General features: G+C 40.6%; 1 protein-coding gene across 1 annotated transcript in view; it reads left to right on the top strand.

Moving 5' to 3' along the window:
• Positions 1–25,217, top strand: part of XRCC5 (X-ray repair cross complementing 5) — a 93,139-nt gene that overhangs the window by 42,972 nt on the left and 24,950 nt on the right. The window contains exons 15-16 of the mRNA XM_066232446.1: positions 5,641–5,734; positions 7,134–7,203. Coding sequence (XP_066088543.1) covers positions 5,641–5,734; positions 7,134–7,203 — 164 coding nt within the window. The remainder of the gene's footprint in view (positions 1–5,640; positions 5,735–7,133; positions 7,204–25,217) is intronic.

Below are 25,217 nucleotides of genomic sequence, written 5' to 3'. Positions count from 1 at the left end.
GAGTTTTTTTAGAAAAAAATGAAATTAGTCCTAGTTACAGTTTTATTAACTTAAAGTCATGTTTGTTTGATAACCAATTTATGGAAACAAGAAGAGCATACATTTGCCTTTTTATAATGTTGCCTTACACATGTACGATCGTACTCTGGATGGTCAGGAGGCACGAGGATGTACATGAATGTTTATACTGCTCAAAGGGTTAATTGAGCAATACATGCTATTCACTGTTGTATTTCTAGAACCCAGAACACTGCCTAACACAGTATGCATACAGAGTTTGTGAGAAAATGATTTACAGGCCTTAGTCATATCCCTGGCACAGTTGTGATGACTACGGCTTGAGGATAATAATTTTGTAGAGAAAATAGAGGCCAGTGGGTGGAAAATTCTCAGTGGTTTTTTTTGTTTGTTTGTTTGTTTGTTTTTTTGGCCCAGCTTATGTAAAAACATATCTGTATTGCTTCAACCTCTATTTCCTTCTTTCCTGTCTCAGTGGAAAAGGGTACAAAATCCTGTCCCAAGTTCATCCTTTCACCTGTGTCCTGAGATGCCATCTTCTGTCCCATCTGGTGCCTTAGTCCAATACTAATGTCTTCCCTCTGTCTGTATTTTCAGCTTCCCCTTTGTCCCAGGTCCTTTCCCTCTACACATTAACGTTTTATTTCCTTCCTCTACAACAAAATGAAATAATTCTCTCTCTTCCTCCCTCTAATTACTACCTACCATCGTCCCTCCTTTCATTAGCCAGGCCAGTAGGAAGAATGGTCTAGCATAGCACTCAGTGTCTCGCCCCCCCCCCCCCCCCCCCCCCCCCCCCCCCCGCTTCCCTGAGACTGGTCTTCGGCAACCTTTTCTTTCTGGACCTCTGTGTAGCACTTGACATTGTCAGTTATTCTTTGCCTCTTGAAACTCGTACATCGTCCTTAACTTCAGCTTCCTCGGGTTTTTCTGTCTAAGCCTCTGACAGCTACCGCCCAGCTCCTCTGGGGGCTCCTTGTCTTCCCCACCTGCCTTCAGTGTTGACAGTTTGCAGGACTCTTCCTCAGAAAGAGCTGACATTGATTGGACGCAGGTGTGCGCTGAGTGCTTTGCCTGACATGTATTGCCATTTGGGATCCTTTTGGCCATCCTGTGAAGTAGGTTCGTTTACTAACCCCATCTCAAAGTTGAGGACACTGAAGCTTAGAGAGGACAAGAAACTTGCCCAAGATCACAGCTGGTTACGTGTTGTAGTAGGAATTTAAACCCAGCATCCTGACTTCAGAATCTGCACTTGGCCACTGTGCCGCATTGCCTTGTCACTGCGTGTTCTAGGACCTTCGGTTATTTCACACACAAGTCCTCAAAAACTCCTATCTGTCCATCCTAGCATATTTCCGTCCTCTCCACTAGAGAGCTTAAGTGTCCGTCATTACTGCAAGTTGAACATGTCCAGAAATGAACTCGTCATCTTCTTTCTCCTTCCCCGCTCCCAGTAAGCCCCTCTTCCTGCTACTACTCGGTTTCAGCGAATGACACCTAATGTCCAGGAAGTGGTCACTTTTCTACTTTCATACTTAGTTGCTTTACCGAGATGTGTCAGATTTACCTCAGATTGAACTTCGTTAGTCTGCTGGCTGACAGCATTGGTTTTAGAATCAAGATAAATTTGGATCAAAGCCAAGCATTTCCCTTTACTAGTGGTTACAATTGCCAAGTTGCTCTGTGTCAAGTGGCCATGACAAATACCTGCCTTTCAGGAGGCTGTGTGGGAGAGTTAATGAGAGTCCAGGATTAGTTGTGGACCCCTTACTAACTGTGCATTAGTCAAGGGCAGGCCCTTTTGACCTTGGTTTGCTCATTTGTAAAAAATAATAGCAGGTAAGTCATAGGGTTGTTGTGAAGTTTAACTGAGATCCTGTATTTCGATATGCTTGGCATAGTGACTAGCACATGGTAAGCATTTGAAGAAAGGTTACCTTTTCTTACTTTTCTCTGGACCGCAGTTAATCCTGCTTTACTGAGATAACCCCTCTCTAGGACGTTCTGTCTGCTGTGGAGGGGTTTTCTAAGAAAGAAATCTCATCACATTATTCCCTTGCTAAAATTGTTTAACGTGATGATTCTTAATCTCTCTCTCTCTGTCTCTGCTTATGTGATGGACCCTTTTAATAATCATATTGAAAAAAACTGACCATCTCCCCAGGAAAACACCCTAACTTGCTAAGTTTTGCATATATTTTCAGGAGGTTCACATATTTCTTGATGCCATCCTTTCCTTTAATGGCTTTTCATGACCCCAGCTTAAGATCAAAGTCTGTTAAACAAATGAGAAAACTCAGGTAGGCAGAAAGAAAGAAGTATTTATCTATAATCCGCTACCTAAAGAACCAGTTTCTTTCCTCACAGTTTCTGTGTCTGTGACTTAGATATTTTTCTGTTCCCGCCTCTCGCTACTTCCCAGCATGCACCTCACGCCCAGCTCAGTACAGCGACCAGCTGTCCTCTCACAGGCATGTGCTCCTTCCTTGCCACAATGTTTTGTTAATTGCCTATCTATATATTGATTTTTTTTATTTCACTAAACTTTTTCAAGATGTTGATTGTACATTCATTTTTGTATTTTTAGAGTATAGAGCACAACTTAGTGGCTGACACATAGTATTAGGTAAATGATTGTCTAAATAAATGAATTAGAAAAGTTATACATATTTATGAAAGAAAAAGGAGAAAGAACAACAAATTACCTCCGGTTTCAACATCCAAATGCAGCAGCTCTTAAGGTGCGGGCGTCCACCGTGACCTTGCAGGGTTCATGCTGTGACCTTGCAGGGTTCATGCTGCCTTCCAGGGCGCAGCTGCCTCACAGATAACGCGGGATGAGAGGCGTTGCCCGGTCCCGCTTCCCAGAGGCCGTGTGAGTATGTGTAGAATTTCTAATAATGCTCTTAAATGATTTAATCTTGGGAATACTAATCATATTAAATTTTTAGTACCTTCTGCTTCTTCCTGGGCCTGCCTCCACCTGCCCATTTCTGGAGAGTTAGTATATATATCTTCTTATCTTTCTTTCCCTCGAATCTTATCTTGGGAAGATTTAAGAAATTCTCTGTGTGATTCAACCTTATATTTTCACAGAACTTAGCATAGTGCTTTACATGGTTTTTCCCCACTAGACCATTTTTATTCCAAATAGTCACATGCTCAGAAGAATGTTTTTAAAGCACTTTGACAGAAAATAACCCCAGTGTCATTAATTCTGGAAATTCTGTCTTGCACATTAATTCTATCTCAGTTGAATAGTAACATTTGAAAAATTCCAGAGTTTCTACAGATTTCATTTCTAAAGCCAAAAGTATTGTTTTATTTTTCATGGTAAATGTTGCTACTAGAAATTTTATTTGGTAGACTTTTAGTTACTTTTGATTTCTGCAATCTTACAAATAGTGCTTTGCATGTTTAATGGTTCTTCATACCGCTAGATAAGTTAAGTCATATTTTTGGAAGAGAATAGGTAAATAGTTGATATACTCATGGCACTTTTTATCATAGTGTTTCCCTGAGAAGCAAACTGAAGATCGGAGAGGATACTAACCTACTAGACACTAAACTCTAGATCAGGGGTAGTCAACCTTTTTATACCTACCGTCCACTTTTGTATCTCTGTTAGTAGTAAAATTTTCTAACCGCCCACCGGTTCCACAGTAATGGTGATTTATAAAGTAGGGAAGTAACTTTACTTTATAAAATTTATAAAGCAGAGTAACAACAAGTTAAAGCATATAATAATAATTACTTACCAAGTACTTTATGTCGGATTTTTGCTAAGTTTGGCAGAATAAATCTTTATAAAACAACTTAGTGTAGTTAAATCTATCTTTTTATTTATACTTTGGTTGCTCCACTACCGCCCACCATGAAAGCTGGCATGCCCACTAGTGGGCGGTAGGGACCAGGTTGACTAACACTGCTCTAGATCTACTAAAATGAATACAAAATCAACATTTTAAAGAAGGTGGAAGACTCCAGCGCTAGGAAGTGGTGGGACGGAGCCTAGAATCCACCTCTTTTGTCTCCAGATCTTCAGCACCATGTCTCTCTCATGGGGATAACTTGCAAAGTTTAACTGAAATGGCTGTTTCTGTGGGTTTTTTTGTTGTTGTTTTTTAATGGTTAAGATGGTAAATTTTTTTTAATTTATTCATTTTAGAGAGGAGAGAAAGGAGAGAGAGAGAGAGAGAGAGATTGGGGGGAGGAGCAGGAAGCATCAACTCCCGTATGTGCCTTGACCAGGCAAGCCCAGGGTTTCACATCGGGGACCTCAGCGTTCCAGGTCGACGCTTTATCCACTGCACCACCACAGGTCAGGCCAAATGGCTGTTTTTTTTGAATGGACTCAAATTCTGATGGAATTTCGTGCTTCCTGGGGTTTATACATTTTTTTCCTCCTTTGTTGCCATCAAGGCTTTTTGTGCTTATTTTTTAGCCTGCTTGAAGAAAGCTCAGGATGACTTGCCCCTTTAATGTTTCCGGGTCCCCGTCCTGTCTTCCACTTTCCTGTGCTTCTCAAAGGGAAAGAGGCAAATGCGGAATGGGACAGATGTCATGTAAAAAACCTTCACTCCTGTTTTTGTGAGGCTCTGCGATTGCTTTAGTCTTTCATCAGGCTGTAAGGGAAGACTCGTTACTGAAACATCATTGAGCGAGCCAGGTTATGCCTTATTGTTTGCTTTATTTTTAGGATAATCTCTTCTTCATACCTCATTGTCTGAAGGTTGGGCGTTTGAACAAAAACACATCACATTTAGAAATACTACATGTTAGTCATTTCCCTTTTCATTCAGCCACTTCTTGACGGCTGCTTTTGCCCCAGATTGATCATTTGCCTGGGAGGAAAATCTTGTACCTCTGTGTTCAGTAGCTTAAGGGAGATTATGGTCAGAGCCTCTGGATTTGATTTTCTTCTCCTCTGCAATTAACTTGACCTCCTCCTGACTTTAAGACAGGCTGTTAAAGCTGGGCTGTGGCTTGAAGCAAGATGTTTGATACACTTCCTTGGATTTATCTTTTCCTTACAAAACAGATGCTTTTGGACCCTGTTACATGTCCCACAAAACAGAATTAGGTTTATAAAAGAGCGAATTTAAAGTTTTCTTTTGACAGCGTTTTTTTTCTAGTTTGACTTAAGAGCACGCTCTTGCATGTTTAATCAAGGATTGTCGAGGAAGTTTCAGAGCTGTGAGAGGAAGCTTCCAAAGCTCTCACATAGGTGATGGAGAAGATGGGTTAGTGGACACAGCAGTCTCTCGATTGGGAGACAGAAACCAGCAAACAGTATCTGAAGGGTAAATGGGTTTCTTGCTGAAATGTTCAGTTTCCATACCCCTGGGCTTGCAGTTTAGTCTCTGGAGAGGGCTTGGCGGGGCGCCGGCCAGTTGTGATCTCTGCCCTGCTGTGAGGTGAGCCCGGCTTCTCTCACCAGGCCCAGGAGCACCGAGGCTGGGAACGGACAGTATGCAGGTCCTTGCAAAGGAGAGTCGGCTGAGCGCGGCTGTTTATTTCTGACCCTTGCAAAATAAAGTTGTAGTTTTACATCACTGGTTCTGGGTTTTGTATTTTTTCTATTCTAAGGGGAGGAAAAACATTTATTTTTTTTTCCAGGCATGAAGAGGGACCCATCTCTAAAAAATTCAAGACTGAGGATGGGGAAGCTCACTTCAGTCTCTCCAGCCTGGCTGAAGGCAGCATCACCAAGGTAAGCAGAACTTCCCAGTATGTTCTGCCCTTTCAGGAAGGTTGGGGCCGGGGGATTGCGTCAGTGTTCGTTAGTCCTTTCAGGATATAACCATGCAGACGCATCGCATACTTCTTCCGTTAAGAACTTCTGTCAGTGAATTATCTTGGTGCTATCCAGTGCATGGAGCATTATATAATACACAGAGCATGGGGCATTTCAGCGCTAGTACTGTTTGTAGACATTTTTGTTGGCTTCATGTTTAGTCAAAATGATAGGCTAGGTGGGGTTGATGATACGAATCTTAAACTCCAACTATATGAAATTTAAGAGTGTAACTCTTTTTTCTCACGGACAGCTTCAGAACAGGTTTCACAAACTTAGGGTTTCCCCAAACCAAGTATCCTCTGATACTCAAGATCTTTATATAGTAGAAGGTTCTTGGAACTTGAACATATAGCTTTATTTTAAGTGGCACTATTTTGAATCATTGGATCTTAAAGACTGTCCCTTACTAGACAAATACACTAAGAAGGATAATTAGCACTAGGGCATGCCTTTTCTCTACCTCAAAAAGAAATGCTGTCAGAAATATAATGTCTGAAAAATGATTTGGGTTTTATTTCAATGTTTTATAGTGAAAGAAAAAAATTATTATCTTGTTCTGAGAACTTTTCTGACTGCTATACCAGAGCAAGCTGGAAACTGGTACGTTTTGTGCCAAAGTTTACCAGCCGTAGTAGAACCCCACTGTCTTCTCCCCTGTGAGCTGAATGATACTTAGGCCTTATTTCGGTTAGGACTGGAAGATTAAGACACAGTATGATCAGACAATGCCACAAGGTGTGGCAAAAATTTTCATCTACGTAACTAGCATTGCAGTAAACCTTGACACATTGTCTGCCTTTACTGTTGGAGACATCTTCAGTTTGGGCATGTTTATGTATTCTACCAAAACTTCAATGCCAAAGGGCTGGCAGCCGTCCCCCCAAAAGGGGCAGTTCAGTGAATCAAGCATGAGGCTGTTACTTCTCATGTCATCTTAGTAGGCCGGATATATTTGGAACTGACCCCACACTGCAGAATCCTCTCCTTCCTAATTGGTTGGGTGTCGGGGTGCACAAGCAGTCTGCCACATAAAGCCTTCAGGCTGGGCTGGCTGGTGACTGGGTAGTAATACTTCTGACCGCTCTGGAAAGAGGTCGGCTTGCAGAAAGGGAGGTAAGTGACAGTACAGATGGCAGGGATAGCTAGTTTCTAACAGAACCCCGGGAATGAAGGTGAATCGGAAGGGCCTTTACTTTATCTTTGGTTTTATTTTATAAAAGAACACTTGCTACATTGAGCCATCTCATCTTGCCTGGGGTGTAGCCAAAAAGAGCAGTGATCTGCAGGTTTGTTGTCTGTGGGTGTATTCTAGGTTGGAAGTGTGAATCCTGCTGAGAACTTCCGAGTTCTGGTGAGGCAGAAGAAGGCCAGCTTTGAGGAAGGTGAGTGACATGCCGCTGGCCCTGCATGTGAGGGAAGGTATTAATTAGGAGGGCAGCCTGTTGTTATAATGCTGTATACAGCAGTGTTCTGTTCTTGTGGGTCTTTGTGTCGTCCCATCTTAGTGTGCTCCCTGAAACAACATTATGAGCATGAGGATGAACTCAGCACAGGTCTGCCCAAACAAAGAACTAATTTGCTAAGAAAACTGTGGCCCAGAACCTTGGAGCTTTTAGTTCCACTTCATTGAAGCTCTTTGGGTTACTGAGGGAACTTGAAGTACAACTTTTTTGTGTCATACCTCCGTTTTCTGGGACTCATCATTCTTGTTCTACACCTAACAGTTTGAGTCCTTTTACAACCCTGAAAGGTCTTGCTGCTGTCCCTTGATTTGATCCCTCTGAAGTTGACTACTTCTCACATTTTTCTTGTCAGCCGACTCAGCATCTCATTTAGGCTTGGGCAAATACCAAAAGAGCTTCCTGGAGTGGAGAGAGGGTCTGGGACTGACAGTCGTGTGCTTGACTGCATTCAGATTTCTGTTCATTTTCCCCTTAAAGAGGGGCAGCTGGCACCTGTAATCCTGCAGCTCTGTATATACGACAGACTTCCTCGTTGCGGCCCAGCCCAGGGCCTGGCCTGTCTCTGAGCTCCTTCGTGTGAGTGTTTATGTTAATGTGTGCACAGAACTTTCTTTACTTGTAGGGGGAGGAATGACTCCTAGATGCCTGCAACACTACACCGTTTTAGTTTAATCATCCGTAGTGCCAAGCACAGGGCTAGGTACCTTACTGCTCTGAGTCTGAGGATCCTCGCAGGGTACCCGGACAGCTGTGCTGCTGCCCAGAGGGTCGTGGCCCGCTGAGCCTCAGAGAGAGCACGGCATCTACCAGGCCAGACCTTGGCGGCAGCACCAAAGGCCAAACCTAAGAGAATTTCCGAGGAAGCCCAGCTCTGTCACCATGGTAACATGTGTTCTTTTAGATGGGGTATGTATGTTTTATGTTTTGAGATCGGAGAAGATTCTGTGTTTTCAAAGAAAGATTATGGCTTCCTGGCTGTTCATTGTTGGTTGTCAGCTACTTTGGCCAGAGTCAGGGGTCCTCCCTCTGGAAGTGTTTGGTCTCCGTGGTTGGTGTAGGCATGGTCTCTTCAGGGACTGCGTCCAGCGCCACCATCATTTAAAGGTAGCCACTAGTTAGTGTCTGTGTTACAGTCATTGTCCTGACACTTTGTTATGGTTTTTGTCTCGGTTATCCCACGTAGCAGTCCCACAGAGCCACATGAGCAAGTGGAGAGAATTAGACTTTCAACAGCTGGCACCAAAATTTTCAGAAAATCCTTCAGTTGTTTCAATTGGGGAAATACTTTGAATGGAGCTTGGGGTAGAAATAGAGTCTCTGTCCGAGGCTTGGTTGGTGGCCAATGCTGGAGTTCCGAGGAGGGGGTAGCTACGAGACTCACAGAAGGAGAAAAATGAGCTTAGGAGAGGAAGGGATGAGGAGGAAAGGTATGAAAGGTAAAAGGGAGAGGAAGTGAATGGATTTATGTAGGGGCACAGCATTCTATTATATTGATATGTTCCCAACTCGTGGCTGCAGATACCTACTCTCAGTAAACCGAATGCTTGTTTGAGTGCCGGCTGAAGAGGCCGAGTTTGAGGTCTTGAAGTACTTCAGGCAGAGCAGAGAGAGCACCTCGGAGTGCAGGAGGCCAGAGTCTGAAGAGATCTTGAGAAAGTGAAGTCCTTGAAATTTTCACATCCAAGGAAGACTCTTTCCACCAGGCCGTGGAATAGGGCGTTTGAAGTTGATGAATGAAAATAGCAAGGGCAGTGACCCCTGGGTGGCATGCAGGTTACGAGTAGGTACTGCTGTCCCCACTACAGATGGAAGAACTGGAACTGGAAGAGGTGAACTTCCCCCAGTCACACAAGCAGTCAAATCCATTTCACTTTTAAATACTAGATTTTTCTACTTAGCCTGTTTCTCCTAATCCTAGTGGCCTCCTTTCCTACATGTTTTTTTGTTTCTACATTATAAGGTCATGAATTTTAAACCTCGTATCTATAGACAGGGCTTTTGATGAGTACACTGTCCGTTTGTTGAATGTGACTGAGTGCTGGTGTGGCTAGTGTGATGATGGTGAATGTCCCTTTGTGCCTCATCTGGGTCTGGGTCAGTCAGAGCTCTCCAGTGACCTCCCACAAGCAGACTGTTGCAGAGTTGTGGGACAGTGGGACTGCCTGTTTGTTAACTAGTGCTCTTTTGAGATCTTCACTTGCCTTCCCTTTCTTGTTTCAAACTTCAGAAAGTTTGTTTTCTCATTACTTTTCCAACCTTCGTTTTACTGCGGCTCTTTTGTGAGCCAAGACTCGCTTCTCCTGTAAGCCCAAGGTCCTCCTCCAATTTTTAAGCTGCCTCCCAGGTACTGGTCGTTACCCTTCGTGGAGCTCTGTCAGGCAAGGAGAGAGAATCCCTTCTCTTTCCTCCATTATAGCTATTTATAAAAACTCAGTTGCCAAAAGCATGATCCTTTTACTGATTGCTATAAACTAAAATACAGGTGTAATTCTTTCTATCTAGCCTAATAATAGCAAAGTCATACTGAGTATTGTGGTCCTATCCTCTTGAGATCAGTAGTCTACAGTAGGCAGCTACACATTTTCTTGTCTTCTGGCTTTTGCTGTGAGAGGTATCTTTTGTCCTCAGCTTACTGGCATAGAGGAGGTGACCCTGAACCCCAGGAGCGTGTCCTTCCTGGCTGCTGATGCTCTGGGAAGTGGTCTTTGATTCTCGGGTGCCCTAATTTCCTTCCTCTTCTCCCCACCCCATCATCGATCACTACAGTGGTACAATAGAAAAACTCTTGACCCTAGCTGTGTGTATAATAGTGAAAGTGGAGTGTTTCCCTCACACAGTTTTCATAAGTACACCTGTTACCTGTAGTTGCAGGTTATTGGAAGAACCTGGTTCCATAAAGGTCTCAGATTCCTGGGATCAGGTTATCCATTTTTGTGAACACCCTCGACCAGCTGTTCAGCCGGGCTGCTTAGGAGGAACACCATGGATTTCCGATTCTTTGTCCCTTCCCTGCTTTTACTTAGGGAGAGTACTAAAGTGATCAAAAGATGGACAGCAGATTGGAGAAAGAAAAGCCACATTACTTGCATACTCCAAATGATTCCGGCATGATTGAGTTTATAGGTTTCCACTGAGTATGAGATGCTATGTTAAGTAGCCTAATTGTACCGGGTGTGTCAAAAACAGGTTCTCTGAGGACCTTAAAAGCCAGAAAAGATGGGTATTTGGTGACAAATAAAAGGACGGAATGTAACTTTTTAAAAAGTAAATTCTGTGAAATACCTTGAACATCTTGAAGGATACTAAACATAAATAGTAACTAAAATTTTAAATGTCTTCATCTCCATAAAATTTTTGTTTGGTGTTTTAAGTTTTACATAAAAACTTTCTTAGTTCTTTTCCAGAAAAGCAGTGATACATCTAGTCCTGAGAAAATACATGATTACAAATTCTAGAAGTTTAGTCTGTACTTTATATTCTTTATTAACCCTTTGAGTAGTACAGATGTTCATGCACGTCTTCATGCCTCCTGACCATCCAGAGTACAATCGTACAAAAATTTTTATATTAAAAATGTTTAAGGCAGCATGTAAAAAAGATAAATGTATGTTCTTCTTGTTTCCATAAATTGATTATCAAACAAACATGATTTTAAGTTAATAAACCTGTAACGGTAACTAATTTCATTTTTTGAAAAAGAACTCACTCCTGGGGGTCAGCGAGCATGAAAAATACTTACTACTCAAAGTGTTAAACATCTAACTTGTTCCTCACTGGATTCCTTTTTGACTTGCTTAGTTTTAAATTGGTAAACCCCAGAACTTAATGATCCAGGTTTATTTCATCAATGGCAAACAGTCTCATTCAAAAACAAAAATCAGCTTATTTGGAATTATAAAGGATACTTTCTAAAAGGGTGTGTTATTACTTGACATAGTGAATATGTATCAGTGTCCCCTTAGTGTCTTGTCACATCTTCCATGTGGGTGGATTTAAGTCCCAGAATAGTTAAGGTGACTTTTCACAGATGTGTGAAAAACAGTAGGTCAGATTCCAGAGAGCCAGTTTATGGCTTCATCTTCTTCACTGGTGCATACATTTCACTTAATGGCATAACATGATCCTGACGTATGTTAATATAATAAAACTTCTCAAACCAATGATTGATCAGAGTATGTCTAATTATAGGGTATGTCTCATGTAAGATGTAGCCTCGCTATCTGTTAGGAAAGAGACCCAATTGGTAAAATAAAAATAAAAGTCTGCTTGCTGTGAACACTAAGATTTCTCCTGAGAGCATTAGAGGAAGTCTATATGGGATATAAGACAGTGTTCCTATTTCCTCCCAGTGGTTTGTTTTCTTATCCCAGGTGAAAACCTGCTGAGTATTTCTCCTTCTTTTTTTTTTTTTTTTTTTTTGAGAGAGAGAGATAGAGAGTCAGAGAGAGGGATAGATAGGGACAGACAGGAACGGAGAGAGATGAGAAGCATCAATCATCAGTTTCTCGCTGCAACACCTTGGTTGTTCATTGATTGCTTTCTCATATGTGCCTTAACCGCGGGCCTTCAGCAGACCGAGTAACCCCTTGCTCGAGCCAGCGACCTTGGGTCCAAGCTGGTGAGCTTTTGCTCAAACCAGATGAGCCCGCGCTCAAGCTGGCGACCTCGGGGTCTCGAACCTGGGTCCTCCGCATCCCAGTCCGACATTCTATCCACTGCGCCACCGCCTGGTCAGGCTATTTTTTCCCTTTTTATGTTAAACGTGGAAAGGATATTTTTCCCTCTGGCTGAATATGTGGAACTCCTATGAATGCTTTTCCCACATCTGAACAGCTAGAGAAGCACAGAATCGGTTCCAGCCTGCTTTTAACACAGGGACTGGTTGGCTGACAGTAGTGACCATGCCAGCAGTGCATCCGACATCCGTTCTGATGCTGATAGAAGTTGGGTTCATGTATGGTGTTGTATAAAAAGCATTTTATAAAACTTGGAGAAGTTTAGACTTTTGCATTAAGATTTATTCCAAGTTGAAATAGAAGGTCCCAGTGTCTCATTCTCCTCTGTCTCATCAAGGAAAAAGTCCAGTCTGGTCTTCAGTAAGCCCAGTATAAAGATCCAAGCCCAGAGATTCTGCGTCATGGTTTAGCCCAGCAAAGCTTAGTGCAGTCCTGGCGCTGCTCAGAGCCTGTACTTGGGAGATTGTCCGCCAGTCCACACAGCATGGCTGCAGATGTGACTGACATGTCTCTCTGAGCAGGAAGGCAGAGAAAGGGGAGGAAAAGGCCAGATCTCTGTTAAGCCTGTGTTCATATTTTAAGCTGGGAAGGACTGGCTTTCCTTTAAGCTAACCAGTTTCTTTAAAATGTTGCAGGCTCTGTTGGTTCCTCCCACTCAACAATCAGATCCTTCTTCTAGGCTAAATTGACAGGCCTAGGGTTCCCATTCTGGCTTGTATTACGCATGACTCAAAGTGGAATCACAGAAACACCTTCCCCCCCATAGTCTGTGTCGGAATTTTTTTTTTAATTTATTGGGATGACATGGTTCACCAAACCGTACAGGTTTCAAGTGTACAACTCAGTATAGCATCTGCACACCCCATCATGCACCCGCCGCCCCAAGCAGTCTCCTCCGCCCGTTATCCCTCTCTGCCCTCCTCCCCCACCGCCACCCCCCTTTCCCTCAGACTGTTACACCCCATCATGCACCCGCCGCCCCAAGCAGTCTCCTCCCCCACCTCCCCCCCCTTTCCCTCAGGCTGTTACACCCCATCATGCACCCGCCGTCCCAAGCAGTCTCCTCCCCCACCTCCACCCCCCTTTCCCTCAGGCTGTTGCCCCTTGTTGTCTGTGTCTGTGTGTTATGTATATATGTATTTTTTGGCTAATCCCTTTGCTTTCTTTCATTCAGTCCCCTTACCCCCTTTCCCTTCTAACAGCTCTTTATTCCATGTGTCCATGCCTCAGTTTCTATTTTGTTCCTCAGTTTATTGTGTGCATTAGATTCCACATGTAAGTGAGATCATATGGTATTGGTCTTTCTCTGACTAGCATATTTCACTTAGTACACAATAATCTCCAGGTTCATCCATGCTCTCGCGAAAGGTAAGATTTCCCTTTTTTAACAGCCTCATAGTATTCCATTTTGTAAATGTACCACAGCTTTTTTATCCACTGGTCCACTGGTGGATACTTGGGCTTTTACCAGATCTTGGCTATTGGAAATAACACTGCAATGAACATGGGGGTGCATATCTTCTTTTGAATTAGTGTTTTCAGATTCTTAGGATACATTCCCAGATGTGGGATAGCTAGATCAAAAGGCAGATCCATTTTTAATTTTTTGAGGCAAGTGAAACACTTCTTACTGCTTTCCACAGTGGCTGCAGAAGCCTGCGTTCCCAGGAATCCTGCATAAGGGTTTCCTTTTCTCCACATCCTCGATAGCACTTGTTATTTGTTGATTTGTTAATGAAGTGATATCTCATTGTGGTTTTAATTTGCATCTCTCTGTAATGATTAGTTAAGTATTTTTTCATATGCCTGTTGGCCATCTGTATGTTCTCTTTGGAGAAGTGTCTATTCAGGTCCTTTGCCCATTTTTTAATTAGATTGTTTGTCTTCCTGGTGTGGAGTTTTATAAATTCTTTATACATTTTGGTTATTAACCTCTTGTCAGATGTATTGGCAAATATGTTCTCCCAACATAACTCAGTGGGTTGTCTTTTCATTTTGTTAATGGTTTCTTTGCTATGTGAAAGCTTTTTAGTCTGATGTATTCCCATTTGTTTATGTTTTTCCTTTGTTTCACTTGCCTGAAGAGATAGATATATCAGGAAAAATATTGCTACAAGTGATGTCTGAGATTCTACTGCCTGTTTTCTTCTAGGATTTTTATGGTTTTGTGACTTACATTTAAGTCTTTTATCCACTTTGAGTTTACTCTTATGCAGGGGTCCCCAAACTACGGCCCGCGCATGCAGCCCCCTGAGGCCATTTACCCGGCCCCCCGCCGCACTTCCGGAAGGGACACCTCTTTCATTGGTGGTCAGTGAGAGGAGTACATTGACCATCTCATTAGCCAAAAGCAGGCCCATATTTCCCATTGAAATACTGGTCAGTTTGTTGATTTAAATTTACTTGTTCTTTATTTTAAATATTGTATTTGTTCCCATTTTGGTTTTGTTTACTTTAAAATAAGATATGTGCAGTGTGCATAGGGATTTGTTCATAGTTTTTTTTATAGTCTGGCCCTCCAAGGGTCTGAGGGACAGTGAACTGGCCCCCTGTGTAAAAAGTTTGGGGACCCCTGCTCTTATGTATGGTGTAAATTGGTGGTCTAGTTTCTTTTTTGTGTGCGTACCTGTCCACTTTTCCCAACACCATTTATTAAAGAGACTGTCTTTACTCCATTGTATGCTCTTGCCTCTTTTGTCAGATATTAGTTGACCATAAGGGCGTGGGTTTGTTTCTGGGTTCTCTGTTCTGATCTATATACCTATTCTTATGCCAGCCCCAGGCTGTTTAGATTGCAATGGCCTTGTAGTTTAGGTTGACATCAGGTAGTGAGGTATCTCTCACTTTGTCTTCATTTTCAAGATTGCTGAGGCTATTCAGGTTCTTTTATGGTTCCATTTAAATTTCACTTACTAGGTCTGTGAAGTACCAGTATACCATTGGTATTTTAATAGGAATTGCATGAATCTGTAGATTGCTTTGGGTAGTATAAACATTTTAATGATGTTAATTCTAATCACAAACATAGTATATGCTTTCACTTGTTTGTATCTTCTTCAGTTTCTTTTTTCATTGTCCTATAATTTCTAAGTACAAGTCTTTTACCTCCTTGGTTAAATAAACTTATTGCTAGGTACTTTATTTTTTGTTGTTGTTGTTGCAATAGTAAATGAGATTATTTCCTTAATTTCTCTTTTTAATAGTTCATAATTGGTGTATAAAAATGCCACTGATTTCTGAATATTAATTTTATATCCTGTTTCTTTGTTGAATTCATTTATTAGGTCTAGTAGTTTTTTGGTGGAGACTATAGGTATTTCTATGTACAATGCCATGTTACCAACAAATAATGACTGTTTTACTTCCTTCTTCCCAATTTGTTTGCCTTTTATTTCTTCTTCCTGTCTGATTGCTGTGGCTAGGACTTACGGTGCCTGGTTGAATAAGAGTGGTAAAAAGTGGATATCCCTGTCTTGTTCCTGTTATTAAGGGAAATGCTTTCAGTTTTTGCCCATTGAGTATGATGTTGGCTGTAGATTTTCATATATAGCCTTTATTATGGTAAGGTGTGGAGGCGTGAATTGGTTTTTACCGTGGGGCGCTGGAAAATACTTTCATAAGGGCCTCAGCTCTGGTCCAAGGGCTCAATGGCACAGTGGACTAATTAGCCTGTGAATACTTGAGCCTTCTAGCAAATTAAGCTAAATGGAATGTTGAAGTTTCTTACTGAAGCAAGCTTTCCAAGCTTTACCTAGTTAACAAAGCAACTGCTCACATTTGGCTCTGATGGCAACACAAAATTAATAATGGGTGCTTCAGAGAAGGGTATGTTATCGAACTTGCTATTGGAGTTCACCCTTGCAGTTAGTGCTAATGAGAGTGATTTGTGAGGCAGAGAGCCATTGAAGTACTTCCTGATGGCAGTTTCTCTGACTCATGGTTTGTTCTCTCTGCCTCCTATAAATTCTGTAGTTCCTCTCTGTGTGGTAGATCATTGTCATGCTGGGCGTTCCCTTGGTTCTCCTGGAATTGAGCTGTCTTGAAGATTGCTTCTTAAGCCCAGCTAGTTGAAAAAGAAAACTGATTTCAGATTGTGCTGATGTGCAAACTGCTTTAATTCGCGACTTAAAGTGACTGCTTGTGGCAAACAACAGAAGCTCTTGACCAATTAAGATGTTTAGGTATGTTTGGCTTTTGTTGAAATAGTCACTTATCAGCTAAAATGTGTTCAAAAGGTCCTAGAAACACCTTGGAGTCTCACTTAAATACCATGACAGTGTTTTGGTCTTCCCGTTTTAAATTGCAATCCCAGTTCTCTGCTGACAGAGAAAGACTGAGGCAAGTATAACTTGATGTGGTTAGTCTTGTCTGTTATTCATGTCTACATGACACTTGATAAACTGATAAACTTGTTTCTTAGCCAGAAAAGGGAAGGGAGTTTGGTTCAGACATAGAACACAATTTCAGCAGGGTTTGAGAATAGTATTAGCATATATGTCTTTGGACATAGGAGAAAAGTTAACTTTGTCAATGTAAAACAACTTCCAAACCTGTAAGAATTTTCTATGAGTTTGAGCCAAACTTCAACAGTCGCCGGGAAGCAAAGTCTCCAGAATGAGAAAGTGCTCCAGAAAGTGGTGGTTTCACCTCTTATATTATACATCAGAATCAAAGGGAAAGAGATAAGGGGCTTACATGAGATTGATCGGTGAAGATTAGGGAGGAGGGAGAAAGCAAAGCTGGGAAATCTCTGGGATTGGGTAAAAGTAAAAATGCACATGCTGAAACTTCTTTGACATAGGCAGGAACAAGACATTGTAGTTAACAGTTATGATTCACATGATAACTACGGGGGAGGGTGTTGGTTTCTGCTCTGGTGGGATGTCTGGAGGAAAAAAATACCCGCATATTTTACAGACATGTCATCAGGTACACTATCATAGATGCAAAAGAGAACACACAGGCTTGAGTAAAAGTAAGCATCGGCCTTTGTTTAGAGACGTAATACCTCCCTAAGACATGACTACCCAACATGAACTGCTTTTAGTTGGAAAGTTTTCATTTCAGACCATCCTGTGTGGTTACTTTAGGTCTCTGAGTTTGCAAGGCCAATGTGCAGGCTCACCTGAGCTTGTCAAGTTTAGTTCATGGCCCCATCATTAATATTTTCGTCCACAACTTTTTATTTTATTATTATTGGCAGTTTCTTATGGACAGTTGGAGAAAAATCTTCAGTTAACAGTTATGATTAAAGGTCCTGCTGTAGACTGAATCACCCCTACTCTCCAAATTTGTGTGTTAAGGCCAGACCCCTAATGTGATTGTATTTGGAGTCTGTGGGAGGTCTTTAGGTTTATTTAGATGAGGTGATAAGTATAGCCCTCATAATGGGATTAGTACCCTTATAAGGAGAGATATCAGAGTTTCTGTTCTCCTCTCTCCTTTCTCTCCTCTCTCTGCGTCTGAGAGTACAGTAAGAAGGTGACTGTAGGCCAGGAAGAGAGCCCTCACCCAAACCTCACCCTGCTGCCACGAGCCCGGGAAACGGAGAAAACAAACTTCTGTTGTTGAAGCCACATGGGGTTTTGATATGGAAGCCTGAACAGACTATACAGGCTCGTTTTTATTTCCTTTCTCCAGTTAAAGTACTGAAGTCCTGTAGTTTATCTTTTTATGTCTTCTAGTGATAGTGAGCACCAACCATAACCCTTAAGACAGAGTCAGGAGCTATAGCTCAGAGAACTACCTTTTGATAATTGTCTTGCCCTTGGAATCTAGTGGGTTTTTTATTTTTAGGGCGTTAAGGATAAGGTTTGCTATCTGAGAGCCTTAGCCGGCATTCTGAAGTAGAAACTTCTAGCATCTCCCTACTATCCGCGGTAAATCTCTACAACTCTCTTAGCTAAATTGCTCTTATTTATTGCCAATTTTTATAGTTTATTGAAGAATAATTTTCTACTATAAAATGTACTCATTCTAAGTGCAGTTCAGTGATTATAAATTTGTAGTTGTATAAGCAACACCATAATTCAGTTAAAGAACTTTTCCCTCTCCCCGAAAAGTTCCCCATGGCCATTTGTAGTGAATTATTTTTTTCCACCACCACTCCAAACAACTGCTTTGTTTCTGTAGATTTGCCTTCTCTGGAAATTTCACATAAATGGGGTCACTCAATATTCAGTCTTTTGCATCTGGCTCTTTTCACTTAGCATATTGTTTTTGAAGTTTGTCCATGTCGTAGCTCATATCAATAATTGATTTTTTTGTGTGTGTATTTTTCTGAAGTGAGAAGCAGGGAGGCAGAGAGACAGACTCCTGCTTGCAGCTGACCGGGATCCACCCGGAAAGCCCACTAGGGGGCGATGCTCTGCCCATCTGGGGTGTTGCTCCGCTGCAACCCAAGCCACTCTAGTGCCTGAGGCAGAGGCCATGGAGCCATCCTCAGTGCCTGGGACAACTTTGCTCCTTGGAGCCCTGGCTGTGGAAGGAGAAGAGAGAGATAAAGAGAAAGGAGAGAGGGAAGGGGGAGGGGTGGAGAAGCAGATGGGCACTTCTCCTGTGTGCCCTGGCCAGGAATCGAACCCAGGACTTCCACACACTGGGCCAACACTCTATCACTGAGGCAAACAGCCAGGGCCTGATTTCTTTTTATTGCTGAACAATTAATTTTATGGATATAACACATTTATTCATCAGTTGATGTATGTTTGGGTTGATTTCAGTTTTTAGCTGTTACAAATAATGCTTTTGTGAACATTTGCCTACAGGTCTTTGGATGTTTCCATTTTTCTTGGGTAAGAATGGAATTGCTGGGCAATATGTTTAACTTTTTAAGAGATAGCCATTTTTTTCCAAAGTAGCTTACCATTGTACATCTCCACCAACAGTCAATGAGGGTTCTGTTTTCTCCAGATTCTTGTGTTGTCTTTCAGTTACAGCTGTTCTAGTGGCAATGTATTGGTATCTCAGCATGGTTTGTTTTTTTTAATAATTTTATTTTATTTATTCATTTTTAGAGAGGAGAGAAAGAGGGAGAGAGAGAGACAGAGAGAGAGAGAAGGGGGGAGTCATCAACTCCCATATGTGCCTCTTGACTAGGCAAGCCCTGGGTTTCGAACCAGCGACCTCAGCATTTCCAGGTTGACGCTTTATCCACTGCGCCACCACAGGTCAGGCTCAGCGTGGTTTTAATTGGCTGTTCTTCAAAGAATAACAATGCTGACCATTTTCATGTGCTTATTCACCATTCATATATCTTCTTGGGTGAAATGTCTATTTGAATCTTATACTCTTTTTTTTGCCCGTCTTTTAATTAGGTTTATCTTATTGAGATGTCAAGAGTTCTGTATATAATTCTGAATAAAGTTTTTTATCAGATATATGATTTGCATTTTTTAGTCTGTGGTTTGTCTTTTGATGTTTCTTTTTTTTTAAATTCAATTCATTGGGGTAACTGGTTAACATAATTATGTAATATAGGTTCAGGCGCCCCATCTGCAACACATCTCTGCACACAGTATTGTGTGTTCCCCTCACCGGAAGCCAGGTCTTCGTCCAGCACCGTTTACTCCCCCATACCCTCCCGCAGCGCCCCTTCCCCAGTTACCACACTGTCATGTGTCCATGAATTCTGTATTTTGTCCTTTTATGCTCTCCCCCCTTACCCAGCCCCCGCCCCCACAGCTGTAACCTGCTCTATGAATGAGTCTGTCTCTATTTTGCATGTTAGTTCATTTTGTTCATTAGATTCCACATACGGGAGAAATCATATGGTTCTTATCTTTCTCTTTTAATGTTTCCTAATTTTGGTTATCTAGTTTTATCAATATTTTTTTCTCTTATGGGCTATCATTTTGTTGTCATATATAAGAAATCTTGCCTAGCCCAAGTCACAAAGATTTTCTTCTGAAAGTTTTAGGTTTATAACCCAGTTTTTTTTGTTGGGTTTTTTTTTGTGTGTGTGTATTTTTCTGAAGTTGGAAACAGGGAGGCAGTTAGACAGACTCCCGCATGCGCCCGACCGGGATCCACCTGGCATGCCCACCAGGGGGCAGTGCTCTGCCCATCTGGGGCGCTGCTCTGTTGCATCCAGAGCCATTCTAGCACCTGAGGCAGAGGCCATAGAGCCATCCTCAGCGCCCGGGCCAACCCTGCTCCAATGGAGCCTTGGCTGCGGGAAGGGAAGAGAGAGACTGAGAGGAAGGAGATGGGGAGGGGTGGAGAAGCAGATGAGCTCTTCTCCTGTGTACCCTGGCTGGGGATTGAACCCGGGACTCCTGCACGCCAGACTGACGCTCTACCACTGAGCCAACCGGCCAGGGCTATAACCCAGTTTTAATAGATTTTAGTAAATGGGTATGATTTAAGTACATACCTAGATTTACTGTTTTTATAGGGGTAACAGTTATCCCAGCACCATTTGTTGAAAAGACTGTCCTTTGCCCATCCAATTGCCTTGGCACCTTATTGAAAATCGATTGACCATAAATGTTGAGTTTATTTCTATACTTTTCAGTTCTATAACATTTATCTATGGCTGTCCTTCACAAATACATTCTTTTGATTACTTTAGCTTTATAGTAAGTTTTAAAATACTGTAGTATGTCTTTCAGTTTTGTTCTTTTCCAAACTTGTTTGGCTAATCTAGGCCCTTTGCAAAAGGCTACTGAAATTTTGATAGGAATTGCACTGTTTAGAATAATGAAGAATTTTCATCTTAACGAGAATTTTCTAATCCATGAACATGGAATATTTTTCCATTTATTTAGATCTTATTTCTCTCTGTAATGTTTTGTACTTTTTATTGTAGAAGTCCTGTACTTCCCTTGTTAAATTTTTTCTAAGTATTCTTTTTAATGCTGTTGTGAATGTAATTTTTTGAAGTTATTTTCTGGATTATTTGTATCTAGTATATAGGAATATTGATTTTTCTGTATTGATCTTTTATATCTTGCATTCTTGTTAAACTTGTTTCTTAATTCTAATTACTTTTATATACACTCCTTAGGATTTTCTACATACAGTATCATGTCTGCAAAGAGAAGCAGTTTTACTTCTATTTTGTGTGCCTTTAGTTTCTTTTTCTTGATTGAACTGGCTGGAACATCTACTCCAGTGATAGTCAACCTGGTACCTCCCGCCCACTAGTGGGCGTTCCAGTTTTTATGGTGTGCGGTAGCGGAGCAACCAAAGTATAGATAAAAAGATAGATTTAACTATAGTAAGTTGTTTTGTAAAGATTTATTCTGCCAAACTTAGCGAAAATCTGATATATAGTACTTGGTAAATAATTCTTATTATATGCTTTAACTTGCTGTAACTCTGCTTTATAAATTTTATAAAGTAAAGTTACTTCCCTACTTTATAAATCACCATTACTGTGGAACTGGTGGGTGGTTAGAAAATTTTACTACTAACAGAGATACAAAAGTAAGCGGTAGGTATAAAAAGGCTGACTACCCCTGATCTAGTACAATGTTGAAGTAATGAGAGTGAATATCCTTGTTTCTGATCTAGGGGGAAAGCTTATAGTCTTTCACCTTAGTATGATATTAATAACAAGTTTTTCTCAGATTCCTTTTATCAGTTTAAAGAAGTCTTCTCCCAGCTTGGTTGAGTTTTTGTTATGAACGGATGCTGAATTTTGTCTGATGCATATTCTACATCTATGAGATGATCTGTGGGTTTGATTCTTCTATTCATATGCTATATTGTATTTCATTGATTTTTTTTCAATTGCTAAACCAGCCTTGAATGCAAGGATAATTTCCACTCAATTATGGTGTATAATCTTTTTTGTATGTTTTTGAATTCATTTTGCTAATATTTTGTTTGGATTTTTGTGTATATTCATAATGGATAGTTTTCTGTAGTTTTTTTGTGTGTGTTTTTTTTTGTGATGTCTTTGATACCAGGGAAATACTGGTCTCAAAGAATGAGTTAGGGTATATTCTTTCTTCTTCAAGATGAGTATTGCTACTTTTTAAAATATTTGATAGAATTTGCCAGTGAAACCTTCTGGACCTGATTTCTTTATTGGAATCTTTTAAATACTAATTCAGTTATTTTACTTATTATAGATTTAGTCAGACTTTCTATTTCTTCTTGAATCAGTTGTAGTAATTTATGTCTTCTTTTATTTCTTACTTTGATAATTTGTATCTTAGCTTTTTAATTGTGTCAAAGGTTTATGCTGTTAATAAGCAAAATTTAACTGAGAAATTTTGAAGATTGAATTGGCTTTTTTAACTAAGTTATGTATCACAGCATCTCATCTAGCAAGCAGAGAGAAACTCTGAGTAGCTATATAAATATTTAAGATAGAAGGCTTTTACAGAAAGGAGGAAGGGCAAGGAAGTCATCAGCAAGAGAAAAGAAAGTTCATTGGAAGAAGGTAAGAGTTCAATGACCGTGGCTTTTTATTGGCTGAACTGTGCTGTTTCCATTGGCTAGGCTTGTTGCTGGGTGGAAAGAAAATCTTCCTGCCTCTTGCTGGAGTAGTAAAGTAGCTGTACTTCCTGTCTGGGAGTGCAAGGTTGTCTTCTTGTTGCATTCTGTAATTGACTTGGAGTGGTGGGGTGTGAGAGCTCCCTCTACTGGCCCTTCGACTCCAACTTTAAGGTTTTCTTTATTAATTTTCACAATGAATTTTGTCTGTTTTTTATAGAAAATTCTGACTTTTAGTTTTATTGAGTTTCCTCCATTGTCCTTTTTAAAAAATTGATTTCTAATCTGGTCTTGATTATTCCTTTTCTTTTGCTTGCTTTAGATTTAATTTGGGTTTCTTTTTCTCGTTTCTTAAGGTAGAAGCTTAGACTGTTGATTGGAAACTTCATTTCTCTTCTAATATAGTCATTTAAAGCTACACATTTCCTGCCCTGACTGGTAACTCAGTTGGTTAGGATCATCCAGAAGCACAGAGGTTCAATTCCTAGTTAGGACACATAAGGAACAGATCAGTGTTCCTGTCTCTCTTTCCCTCTCGCCGTTCCTCGCTCTCTAAAATCAATACAATACATTTTTTTTTTTAAAGCTACATATTTTTCTCTGGCCAGTTCTTTAACTGCATACTATAAATTGCGATATGTGGTACTTGTATTTTCATTGAGTTCAAATACTTTCTAATTTCTTTGGTGATACTTTTTGACCCCTGGGTTATTTAGGAGTGCGTTAATTTCCAAATATGCAAGATTCCCCAAATTTCTTTCTGTTACTGATTTTTAATTTAATTCTTTTGTGATTGGAAAACAATTTGAATGGCTTTAACCCTTTTAAATTTATTGACACTTTTTTTACGGCTTAGTATCTAGTCTTTTCTGACAGATGTTTTATATGCCCTTTAAAAGGATATGTATTCTGCTCTTGTTCAGTTGAAGGTTCTGTAAATGTCAGTTAGGTCAGTTAGGGTGAGACTTTGTTCAAATCTATCTTTGTTGATTTTCTGTCTAGTTATCCATGACGTTTTGAGCATTGAAACCTATTCATCTTGAGACTGTGGTCTAGTGAGACCTTTATAATTTTTGCCTTACCTGGCTAAACAAAAATCTAAGACCCATGTGAATTTCTACAGAGTACCAATAAAGAAAACGTTGTCAGTTCAGGTAATATAGTGTACTGTAAATAAAGGTCGTCAGGTGTGGGAATTTAAAAAAAACAGCATAGATACATGTATTGCAAAATTAAGTTTGTGTTTCAGAATTCTCTGCTTCATGGGAGAAATTCATTTACAATAGTAAATGCCAGGCTTACTCAGTACAGGAAAAATTGTGTAGATTTCAGGCACTTGTTAGAACACAGCATGATTAATTGTGAGTAATGAAAGCCAGTTTACATTTTAGAGACAGTAGGTTTTTATTTTACTTTATTTTATTATTTTTAACAATAGGTATTTTAGTATATCAAGTCTTATGTCAGTGTTTATACATTGGAAAATTTATAGATTCATTATTCCCCCTTTCCATTAGTTTCTTTGGTGCTATTTCTCAAGGTTTATTTTTGTTTAATTTATTGTTTATCTAAAACTCTGAGAAGACATATGGAATAACTAGGTCAGATTATCCCACAATTGTTTCTATTTCTAATTACTCCTTAGAAGGACAGGGAGCAAGACTTATATATTGGAATTTTAAATGTGCCTGATTATAGGGAGAGTTGAATCTACAAACCAAAAATACAATGTGCCTACAGCAAATCTGGTTCACATTGTAGACTTTCCAGAGAACAGTGGTTGAAATTAATTTCCAAGGTTCTTTTTAATTCCACCCTTTAAGTATATGAGTAATAAACAAAGAAGTAAATAGTTCAGAAAGAATGAAAGAAATTAAAGGATCAGTGAACTGGAAGTATTTTGAATGTCACCATTAGTAAATACCAACCCTTGAAAAATGTCATTCCATTTAGGACTCACTAGAAATAGAAATAATTACTTATTGTCTACTTGTAAGATAACCTCTTATCTGTCTCAAGATGATTGAATTGCTCCTGTGGCTTCTCCTCATTAAAAAATAAGTACATGCTCATTGGATATAAACAAATAGTAGTATATTGTATATAAGTTAAAAAAGGGAAATCATCTTCGTTGTTCCCCTCTCTTCCCAACCCTTGGGATACCCATATTCTTTACCCATATTCTTTGGAGTTCTCTGTGTGTTTGTATTCAAATTGACATCTTCTTATAAGGACACTGTAGTAGATTAGGGCCCACCCTTACAACCTCATCTTAATTTGATTCTATCCATAAGGATCCTGTATTCAAATAAGGTCACATTCTGAGGTTCTGGAAAAGGCATGCATTTGGGGAGAACACTACTCAACCTATGACAGCACTCTAGAAAATATTAAAACAGGATGATGGGACAGCAAAAGCTGGGATGAGATAGGCTTTTGATTTTATGTAGAGGTTCAAAGAAGACGTACTTGTGGGAGCGAGAATTGAGGAGGCAGAGGAGAGACTGGTGGACGTCTCAGCAGAGAGCTGTGCCGGCAGAGGGAGCAGCAGGACCCTCTGAAGCAGGAGTCTGTTTGGTTCGTCTAGGAGCCTTACGGAGGCCAGTTTGCCTTGGGATGGGGGGTTGGTGGGGAAAAAGTGGAGGAGATCAGAGAGAGGGGAGCACATTCATGTTGGGCCTGCTAGACCTTTTGCTTTTACTCTGAGTGAAAGGGGACACCACTGAGAGTTCCAAGTAGAGGATGATCGGA

The sequence above is a fragment of the Saccopteryx bilineata genome, chromosome 5 (assembly GCF_036850765.1).
Source record: "Saccopteryx bilineata isolate mSacBil1 chromosome 5, mSacBil1_pri_phased_curated, whole genome shotgun sequence".
Lineage (NCBI taxonomy): Eukaryota > Metazoa > Chordata > Mammalia > Chiroptera > Emballonuridae > Saccopteryx > Saccopteryx bilineata.
The sequence above is the reverse complement of the archived record's forward strand: the minus strand, read 5'-3'. Positions and strand labels throughout refer to the sequence as shown.